Source organism: Rutidosis leptorrhynchoides, chromosome 8, assembly GCF_046630445.1.
Source record: "Rutidosis leptorrhynchoides isolate AG116_Rl617_1_P2 chromosome 8, CSIRO_AGI_Rlap_v1, whole genome shotgun sequence".
Lineage (NCBI taxonomy): Eukaryota > Viridiplantae > Streptophyta > Magnoliopsida > Asterales > Asteraceae > Rutidosis > Rutidosis leptorrhynchoides.
In genome coordinates, this window is record NC_092340.1 from 178,680,301 (window position 1) to 178,692,181 (window position 11,881).

Genomic DNA, 11,881 nt, shown 5'->3' on the forward strand with positions numbered 1-11,881 from the left:
TGATTCTTGAATCTCCATCGAATATTCTTGATCAATCTTCTAATCCGTAAGACCGTAACGAATCTTCGGTTAAGTCTGAAGTCTAAACTCACGTACTGTGCTAACATCGGCCTTGACTGGTGACTAGATTGATAGCTAATGTGGTTGTATTTGACATTTTATCAATTTTTTTTTTCCAAATTATATTGTTAGGTTGATAGATAATGAATTAATCAATAGTTGTAATCATTCAATTCATTTGAAGAAAATAAAGTTATAAATTGTATAGTAACAAATCCATATAAAACATAAAATGTAAGTAACAGTACTTAGAAATGATACATTAGAACTATTACAATAAGATAAGTTCAATTACATCTAACTTATTGATCCTCAACATACTTGAATAAAAAAACAAAGTTGAAAGACGTGCACTAAAAATACAATATAAGGTTAAGGGAAACATAAACTACCTTAATAAGGTTTTCATTCTGGTAATAAATTATGACCTCATTTAAAACTACATAATTGAACTGAACTTGTTCAACTGATTCCAAGTTTGAATCCCATTCCACTTGTTTACCCTTCCGTTTTGATCATTCCCACTGTCGCTATTTGTTGCAGTCGCCCGATTCAGATTTGAATGTGTGTAACTGTTATCAAAGAACCACTCAGTAGCCAAACCATTGCCACCTTTGATATCTTTTCTTGAATCACAATCCATATAAGATTGTCCTTGTTTCGACGTGTCAAGATTCTGAAACAAAATAGGTTGTAGCTTTTGAGCTTGTGGTTCAAGAACAACTTCTTTTTTCCGTTCTTGCTGCATCTTCCAATGCAAATCTTGGTTTAAAGAACACAAAGATTCAATTGAAGAAGCAAAATTACTTGTACCAATTCCATGAAAACTTGCCGGCCCCACCCCACTTAGGTTTTGTTGTTGCTGTTGATAATGAACATCTCCTTGTTTCACTACAATATGAGATGATGAAAATGGGTAACTATACCCTAATGGATCAAGATTTATTAAGGAAGGATTTATGCTTAATGGATCAAGATTTACTCTAGGATCATAGTTTAACCCACCAAGCTGAGAATCCAAGTTAGAAAGACCATAAAACTTCATTCCTCCAATATTTGAAGACGCGCCTAATTTGGAAGAAGACTCTCCTACGAAAAACCTTGAGGAACCGGATTTATTCTTTTTGTTCTTCCTACAACTACCCCCTACAGGGACGTTGCGAAGGGCCCCACCTTTAGTCCAGTATCTTCTACATGACTTGCAGAAGTGTCTAGGCTGGGAGAGGCTATAATTATTGTAGTAGCAAAACTTTGTATTGGGCGAATCACATCTTGGGCACTTAGGGATTTCAACGGGCGGCCTCAACGAAGATGTCTTTCGCCCACCACTTCCATTACTAGACGCGCTTTGGCCTTCATCTTTATTAGCCACTTTTGATGCTATGTTGTGAGACAACATATAGAGATCGATTAACGTGTGCTGTACTGTAGAATGTTATAACTGTTATAACAAACGTAAATGGCAATCTAATAAGAAGAATCCAAAAGGAGAGGAATGATCATGTGCGTGGTTTTTTAAAGTTTCCTTTGGAAGAGGTAAAGATGCACACAATTAAATGGATTCATGCATGATTTGAAAGGTGGAAGAAGGTTCTTGTGAACTTTATCAAGGAGTATGTACTGGGAGGCTTCTAAGTTAAATTCTAAATTCTAAATATGTATTATTATTATTATTTATTATTATTTTGAAGTCTATATATGGTGTGTTTGAATAGGTTAGATTTGAAGGACCATATGAGTGTGGTCACACAACACACATAAAGAGACAGAGATCTAAAGAAGAGAATGGAAAGTATACATACACATGAAGAATTAGGTAACTGAATTATCGTTAGCCAACAAAATATAGTACGTGACCCTTCAAATTCATCATGAAATGGATATTTTATTAATTAATTTATTTATTTTTTTGGTTTTTCTTAAAAAGTTAAAAATAGTAATTAACTTCTTAAAACGACGAAAAAAGCCCAAGAACCACGTACCCACCTTTGGCTTATAAACATTTCATCCGTCCTATAATACTTCAGCAAAGCATTTATATGTGAAACAAATAATTCACTATATTAGTTAGAAGTACAGAACTGTTTGTCCAATTCTACACTTGATAAAATGGTACTTTCCGTCACAATTTAGTATTTCATATTTTAATGAATAATTTAATTAATAATCTACTTTCATAATAAACAAATAAAAATAAAAATAAAATTTGTATTCCTACTTATTCATTATAATAAAAAAATTAGATAAAAAATAAAGAATAAAATTGTAAATGAGTAAATAATATAATGTGATAATGACTTTTCATTATATGTTTTTTATTTTTGAACTACGAGTATTAAATTGGGGAAGAAAGTAATTAATGAATAGATGGTACGTACAAGTTAATGTATAAAGAAGAGTACAAGTGAAAGAAAGAGCAGCTCTTTGTAGGGGTGGCAGGCAAAACAGCTTTGTCCCTTCCTTCCGATGTCAAGTCTCTTTTGACTCCCATATCACTTCGTATCATTCCAAAAACCACCAATAATACCATTTATACCCTCAATTTCATTTCATTACATTCATTTCAAAGATATAGTCCAGTATTCTATTTTTGAATAATCTAAGAGTGCATTTGTTTCCCTCTTAATAAAATGGTTCAAATGATGAACCATTCAGCATTCAACGCGTTTGTTTCTGACTTTTGAATGACATATGGTGCTGAATGATTCAGAATTCAGTGTTGAATTATTCAGAGCTGAAACACTATCTTAACCATTACACTAAATCTTCTGTGATATCATTACCGGTCTATCCTATATGTACTCCGGTTTATTCGAAGTCTCCCAATGGTGTAAGGCCGTCGACTTATTGGGAAAAAGGAGGAAGATCACTTTGATCTCTTGTTTCGGAGAAATCAGTGGCTCACGAGGAATGGAAAGGAACATATTATATCTGATCTCGAAGTCCTCATATAGCACTTCTTCCAATCCTGGATGGGGGATCACTTGTAGGAATGACATAATGCTAATCCATGTTCCACACGGCCAAGGAAGCACTGGTTTTTAATCTCATTATGACTTGGTCGTTCAGAAGAGATTCTTTCTCGATCAGAATAGTGGAATGGAAGGCACTACAAGAAAGATATACTCCTTTTCAAATCGCCCCGCGAAGACAGACGTTCAGAAAGGTTCTCGAGATTCTCAATCGCTCTTTTTTTAGTGGGAAGGAATAGTACGGGAAGGGAGCGATACCAAGCCGAGACACTAGTAGAGTAAGCCCTTCCCACGTGTCAAAATTAATTGCAGCCTCAACCAGAGAGATCAACCTGCGCCTTGATGTTAGGCTCCGGCGGAAAGTTTTCCGAAACCGAACTGAATGGAATTGTTACTTTCCAAAAATGCTTTCTAAAAAGAAAGAAGGTCTATTTTCCCACGTAGTTCATCGTATCGAGAACACTTAACCAACAAGTATATTGAATTTTGTATTCATGTAGCACGTTAATAAGGTGATTTTCCTCAATTCATATTGTTTATGTGACACCGCCATTTTTTATTTTAATGTTACGAAAGAATTATATTAATTAAACCACATTAAGACAAAATAATTATTTCAAACCCAATGTAACTTGTAACTATTGTTAAATTATTATAACCGGGTGCCATGTGACATTACAACAAAATACATTTTTTAAATGGGAAAGCATCGAGATCAACATTTACAAAAAGACAAAGTTCAAGTTAACCCTTAATTATTACAATCCATTATTAAAGCTACCATTACACAAAACAATGTTATATGATATTAGTAGCCGACTCTAGTCACAGCCAGTTTTAAAACGAAGTAAGAAAATATCAGAGTTGGGTCTTGTCAAACATAACATCGTCACACCCATCTTCTCCCCAAAAGCAATATCTACAGAAGCTAACAACCTGCAGGGAGGATATGGAGGGGAATTAGAACGAAGCTAAGTGAGTGCAACTAACTATCGGCAATAGTACATAACAGCAGTTATACTAATCATGTCATCACATCTAGTACAAACATCGCCCAAAGTGCAGTTTACAGAGACATCGGCGGTTCGACCGAACCCTCAAACACCAGCTGATCGGACTGTGGCTACCAAAATTTCCTTGCACATCCATGAATGTATAAATCATACACATGCGACGAACGCATCATTCAAACATATACGAACATGGATACTGGCCACCTCATGAGGAACTCAACCCGCATGTTGATCTCTCCTACCTAGGCCACCACACGATAGGGACACACTGGGCTCCAACACACAAGGCATCACATAGCCAGTAATCATCACAGAGCCATAACTAACTAGCAATAATAACATGATAAACTCGACAACTAAGTGTAACGACCCAAAACATAATACGAGAAAACACGCCTTATTTATTATTATTTTTTTTATAAAACATCATCTCCTATCCCAGACCATATGCGCGGCACGCATAGGAAAGCGCGGCGCGCTTTACAACATGAAACAAAGTCAGAAGTTGACATCAGACCTGACCATCAGCATTCGGCCATATGCGCGGCGGGCATGGGCCCGCGCGACGCGCGTTTCTACTGAAAAGTCCCTGCAGCCCATTTTTAATACATTACAAACCATTTTCACCCAAACCGTGTTTCGTTAACCCAAAACCAACATTAACGATTTTTAAACAATAATTAATTAAATTTTAATCAAGAAAGTACATCATGACCCTTGGGACACCAACGACCCGTTAATACATTAGTGTAGCGATTTCGACCCAAATGAGTTTAATTTCCAAACAAGCTACGAGCATGATGTTTGGGGATAAACTACCCAATCCTAGGTCGAATCCAAAAGTAATCCAAGCAAGCAACAAGAGGGAAAATCATCTAAATCCCGAGCATACCCTTGCCAGTTCCGCTTTCGAACCTAAAAATGTAACCAACGAGAGGGTAAACTAATGCTTAGTGAGTGCAATATTTATACATATACATATGTAATTTACCTACACGCATCTACTTACAAGTACCAAACAAACAATGCATAAACGAGCTAGTATCACCAAACATGCAACTAGCAACAACATTAGTAGATAAATCACCACATTTATAAACTAAACATAACGAGGCATAAACATGCTAACCATTCTCCTGCTTTGATACTACCGACTTGTAGTCGACCAATATCGCCGAGTCCAACCCGCAATGATGTCACCGACTTGTGAATCATCGTAAGGTGTCACCGACTTTTGAATCACCTACCACGACATAAGGGGTCACTGAAATGTCCCGTTCTTATAGATTAAAAACGTTCCATATTAATTGATTTCGTTGCGAGGTTTTGACCTCTATATGAGACGTTTTTCAAAGATTGCATTCATTTTTAAAACAAACCATAACCTTTATTTCATAAATAAAGGTTTAAAAAGTTTTACGTAGATTATCAAATAATGATAATCTAAAATATCCTGTTTACACACGACCATTACATAATGGTTTACAATACAAATATGTTACATCGAAATCAGTTTCTTGAATGCAGTTTTTACACAATATCATACAAACATGGACTCCAAATCTTGTCCTTATTTTAGTATGCAACAGCGGAAGCTCTTAATATTCACCTGAGAATAAACATGCTTTAAACGTCAACAAAAATGTTGGTGAGTTATAGGTTTAACCTATATATATCAAATCGTAACAATAGACCACAAGATTTCATATTTCAATACACATCCCATACATAGAGATAAAAATCATTCATATGGTGAACACCTGGTAACCGACATTAACAAGATGCATATATAAGAATATCCCCATCATTCCGGGACACCCTTCGGATATGATATAAATTTCGAAGTACTAAAGCATCCGGTACTTTGGATGGGGCTTGTTAGGCCCAATAGATCTATCTTTAGGATTCGCGTCAATTAGGGTGTCTGTTCCCTAATTCTTAGATTACCAGACTTAATAAAAAGGGGCATATTCGATTTCGATAATTCAACCATAGAATGTAGTTTCACGTACTTATGTCTATTTTGTAAATCATTTATAAAACCTGCATGTATTCTCATCCCAAAAATATTAGATTTTAAAAGTGGGACTATAACTCACTTTCACAGATTTTTACTTCGTCGGGAAGTAAGACTTGGCCACTGGTTGATTCACGAACCTATAACAATATATACATATATATCAAAGTATGTTTAAAATATATTTACAACACTTTTAATATATTTTGATGTTTTAAGTTTATTAAGTCAGCTGTCCTCGTTAGTAACCTACAACTAGTTGTCCACAGTTAGATGTACAGAAATAAATCGATAAATATTATCTTGAATCAATCCACGACCCAGTGTATACGTATCTCAGTATTGATCACAACTCAAACTATATATATTTTGGAATCAACGTCAACCCTGTATAGCTAACTCCAACATTCACATATAGAGTGTCTATGGTTGTTCCGAAATATATATAGATGTGTCGACATGATAGGTCGAAACATTGTATACGTGTCTATGGTATCTCAAGATTACATAATATACAATACAAGTTGATTAAGTTATGGTTGGAATAGATTTGTTACCAATTTTCACGTAGCTAAAATGAGAAAAATTATCCAATCTTGTTTTACCCATAACTTCTTCATTTTAAATCCGTTTTGAGTAAATCAAATTGCTATGGTTTCATATTGAACTCTATTTTATGAATCTAAACAGAAAAGTATAGGTTTATAGTCGGAAAAATAAGTTACAAGTCATTTTTGTAAAGGTAGTCATTTCAGTCGAAAGAACGACGTCTAGATGACCATTTTAGAAAACATACTTCCACTTTGAGTTTAACCATAATTTTTGGATATAGTTTCATGTTCATAATAAAAATCATTTTCTCAGAATAACAACTTTTAAATCAAAGTTTATCATAGTTTTTAATTAACTAACCCAAAACAGCCCGCGGTGTTACTACGACGGCGTAAATCCGGTTTTACGGTGTTTTTCGTGTTTCCAGGTTTTAAATCATTAAGTTAGCATATCATATAGATATAGAACATGTGTTTAGTTAATTTTAAGAGTCAAGTTAGAAGGATTAACTTTTGTTTGCGAACAAGTTTAGAATTAACTAAACTATGTTCTAGTGATTACGAGTTTAAACCTTCGAATAAGATAGTTTTATATATATGAATCGAATGATGTTATGAACATCATTACTACCTCAAGTTTAGTAGGTAAACCTACTGGAAGTGACAAGAAATGATCTAGCTTCAAAGGATCTTGGATGGCTTGAAAGTTCTTGAAGTAGGATCATGACACAAAAACAAGTTCAAGTAAGATTTTTACTCGAATTAAGATAGTTTATAGTTATAGAAATTGAATCAAAGTTTGAATATGAATATTACCTTGAATAAGAAAGATAACCTACTGTATATAACAAAGGTTTCTTGATCTTAGATGATTACTTGGAATGGATTAGAAAGCTTGGAAGTAAATTAGTAAACTTGAAGGGATTTTTGAAGTGTTCTTGAAGTGTTCTTCCTATGATGATTATAGCTTGATTCTTGAAGTGATTTTTGATGAAGATGGTGATTAACTACTGGAAAAATACGTTCATAATAGTGTGTGTGTGTGTGTGTGTTGAGAGAGAATTAGAAAGAGAATTGGAAGTGAAATGGAGTGAATGATGAGTGGTAATTGGTGAGTGGTGAGTGGGGTTAAAAGGAGTTTTAGTTAGTTGACTAGCTCATGGTAGAAGTTAAAATTGATTAGTCATACATGACATAATCAAGAGTGGAATCCCATGCTAGTTCCTATTGGTATATACCCATAGTAAGTACGTTTTGAAGCTGTGTATAATACGGGTAAAAATACGACTAGAATTCTTGATGAAAGAAAAGAATGGGAAAGTAACTGTAACCATTTTCGTTAAGTATGAGTGTTTTGATATATGTCTTGAAGTCTTCCAAAAGTATTTTAATACGTCTAAATACACTACATGTATATACATTTTAACTGAGTCGTTAAGTCATCGTTAGTCGTTACATGTAAGTGTTGTTTTGAAACCTTTAAGTTAACGATCTCAATTAATGTTGTTAACCCATTGTTTATTATATCTAATGAGATGTTAAATTATTATATTATCATGATATTATGATATATTAATATATCTTAATATGATATATATACATTTAAATGTCGTTACAACGATAATCGTTACATATATGTCTCGTTTCGAAATCCTTAAGTTAGTAGTCTTGTTTATATGTATATAACTCATTGTTAATATACTTATGGAGATACTTACTTATCATAATCTCATGTTAACCATATGTATATCCATATATATATCGTCATGTCATTTTTACAAGTTTTAACGTTCGTGAATCGCCGGTCAACTTGGGTGGTCAATTGTCTATATGAAACATATTTCAATTAATCAAGTCTTAACAAGTTTGATTGCTTAACATGTTGGAAACATTTAATCATGTAAATATCAATCTCAATTAATATATATAAACATGGAAAAGTTTGGGTCACTACAGTACCTACCCGTTAAATAAATTTCGTCCCGAAATTTTAAGCTGTTGAAAGTGTTGACGAATCTTCTGGAAATAGATGCGGGTATTTCTTCTTCATCTGATCTTCACACTCCCAGGTGAACTCGGGTCCTCTACGAGCATTCCATCGAACCTTAACAATTGGTATCTTGTTTTTCTTAAGTCTTTTAACCTCACGATCCATTATTTCGACGGGTTCTTCGATGAATTGGAGTTTTTCGTTGATTTGGATTTCATCTAACGGAATAGTGAGATCTTCTTTAGCAAAACATTTCTTCAAATTCGAGACGTGGAAAGTGTTATGTACAGCCGCGAGTTGTTGAGGTAACTCAAGTCGGTAAGCTACTGGTCCGACACGATCAATAATCTTGAATCGTCCAATATACCTTGGATTTAATTTCCCTCGTTTACCAAATCGAACAACGCCTTTCCAAGGTGCAACTTTAAGCATGACCATCTCTCTAATTTCAAATTCTATATCTTTTCTTTTAATGTCAGCGTAGCTCTTTTGTCGACTTTGGGCGGTTTTCAACCGTTGTTGAATTTGGATGATCTTCTCGGTAGTTTCTTGTATAATCTCCGGACCCGTAATCTGTCTATCCCCCACTTCACTCCAACAAATCGGAGACCTGCACTTTCTACTATAAAGTGCTTTAAACGGCGCCATCTCAATGCTTGAATGGTAGCTGTTGTTGTAGGAAAATTCTGCTAAAGGTAGATGTCGATCCCAGCTGTTTCCGAAATCAATAACACATGCTCGTAGCATGTCTTCAAGCGTTTGTATCGTCCTTTCGCTCTGCCCATCAGTTTGTGGATGATAGGCAGTACTCATGTCTAGACGAGTTCCTAATGCTTACTGTAATGTCTGCCAGAATCTTGAAATAAATCTGCCATCCCTATCAGAGATAATAGAGATTGGTATTCCATGTCTGGAGATGACTTCCTTCAAATACAGTCATGCTAACTTCTCCATCTTGTCATCTTCTCTTATTGGCAGGAAGTGTGCAGATTTGGTGAGACGATCAACTATTACCCAAATAGTATCAAAACCACTTGCAGTCCTTGGCAATTTAGTGATGAAATCCATGGTAATGTTTTCCCATTTCCATTCTGGGATTTCGGGTTGTTGAAGTAGACCTGATGGTTTCTGATGCTCAGCTTTGACCTTGGAACACGTCAAACATTCTCCTACGTATTTAGCAACATCGGCTTTCATACCCGGCCACCAAAAATATTTCCTGAGATCCTTGTACATCTTCCCCGTTCCAGGATGTATTGAGTATCTGGTTTTATGAGCTTCTCTAAGTACCATTTCTCTCATATCTCCAAATTTTGGTACCCAAATTCTTTCAGCCCTATACCGGGTTCCGTCTTCCTGAATATTAAGATGTTTCTCCGATCCTTTGGGTATTTCATCCTTTAAATTTCCCTCTTTTAAAACTCCTTGTTGCGCCTCCTTTATTTGAGTAGTAAGGTTATTATGAATCATTATATTCATAGATTTTACTCGAATGGGTTCTCTGTCCTTCCTGCTCAAGGCATCGGCTACCACATTTGCCTTCCCCGGGTGGTAACGAATCTCAAAGTCGTAATCATTCAATAATTCAATCCACCTACGCTGCCTCATATTCAGTTGTTTCTGATTAAATATGTGTTGAAGACTTTTGTGGTCGGTATATATAATACTTTTGACCCCATATAAGTAGTGCCTCCAAGTCTTTAATGCAAAAACAACCGCGCCTAATTCCAAATCATGCGTCGTATAATTTTGTTCGTGAATCTTCAATTGTCTAGACGCATAAGCAATCACCTTCGTTCGTTGCATTAATACACAACCGAGACCTTGCTTTGATGCGTCACAATAAATCACAAAATCATCATTCCCTTCAGGCAATGACAATATAGGTGCCGTAGTTAGCTTTTTCTTCAATAACTGAAACGCTTTCTCTTGTTCATCAATCCATTCAAATTTCTTCCCTTTATGCGTTAATGCAGTCAAGGGTTTTGCTATTCTGGAAAAGTCTTGGATGAACCTTCTGTAGTAACCAGCTAGTCCTAAAAACTGGCGTATGTGTTTCGGAGTTTTCGGGGTTTCCCACTTTTCAACAGTTTCTATCTTTGCCGGATCCACCTTAATACCTTCTTTGTTCACTATGTGACCGAGGAATTGAACTTCTTCCAACCAAAATGCACACTTTGAAAACTTAGCGTACAATTCTTCCTTCCTCAATACTTCTAACACCTTTCTCAAATGTTCACCGTGTTCTTGGTCATTCTTTGAGTAAATAAGTATGTCATCAATGAAAACAATGACAAACTTGTCAAGGTATGGTCCACACACTCGGTTCATAAGGTCCATGAACACAGCTGGTGCATTAGTTAAACCAAACGGCATGACCATAAACTCGTAATGACCGTAACGTGTTCTAAAAGCAGTCTTTGGAATATCATCTTCTTTCACCCGCATTTGATGATACCCGGAACGTAAGTCAATCTTTGAATAAACAGACGAGCCTTGTAGTTGATCAAATAAGTCGTCGATTCTCGGTAGTGAGTAGCGGTTCTTGATGGTAAGTTTGTTCAACTCTCGGTAGTCGATACACAACCTGAATGTACCATCTTTCTTCTTGACAAACAAAACAGGAGCTCCCCACGGTGATGTGCTTGGTCGAATGAAATCACGCTCTAAAAGTTCTTGTAATTGGCTTTGCAGTTCTTTCATCTCACTGGGTGCGAGTCTGTAAGGAGCATGAGCTATTGGTGCAGCTCCTGGTACAAGATCTATTTGAAATTCAATGGATAGCTGTGGGGGTAATCCCGGTAATTCTTTCGGAAATACATCGGGAAATTCTTTTGCAATGGGAACATCATTGATGCTCTTTTCTTCAGTTTGTACTTTCTCGACGTGTGCTAGAACAGCATAGCAACCTTTTCTTATTAGTTTTTGTGCCTTCAAATTACTAATAATATGTAGCTTCGTGTTGCCCTTTTCTCCGTACACCATTAAGGGTTTTCCTTTTTCTCGTATAATGCGAATTGCATTTTTGTAACAATCGATCTCTGCTTTCACTTCTTTCAACCAGTCCATACCGATTATCACATCAAAACTCCCTAACTCTACTGGTATCAAATCAATCTTAAATGTTTCGCTAACCAGTTTAATTTCTTGATTCCGACATATATTATCTGCTGAAATTAATTTACCATTTGCTAATTCGAGTAAAAATTTACTATCCAAAGGCGTCAATGGATAACTTAATTCAGCACAAAAATCTCTACTCATATAGCTTCTATCCG

The 11,881-nt window shown here is 35.5% G+C and overlaps 1 protein-coding gene across 1 annotated transcript; it reads right to left on the reverse strand.

Annotated features, from left to right (window-relative positions):
* Positions 1-499: 499 nt before the first annotated feature.
* Positions 500-1,459, reverse strand: LOC139863957 (dof zinc finger protein DOF5.7-like). Its single transcript, XM_071852557.1, has one exon. It carries the CDS (start codon positions 1,457-1,459, stop codon positions 500-502), a length of 960 nt encoding a protein of 319 aa, XP_071708658.1.
* Between the last annotated feature and the right edge of the window lie 10,422 nt (positions 1,460-11,881).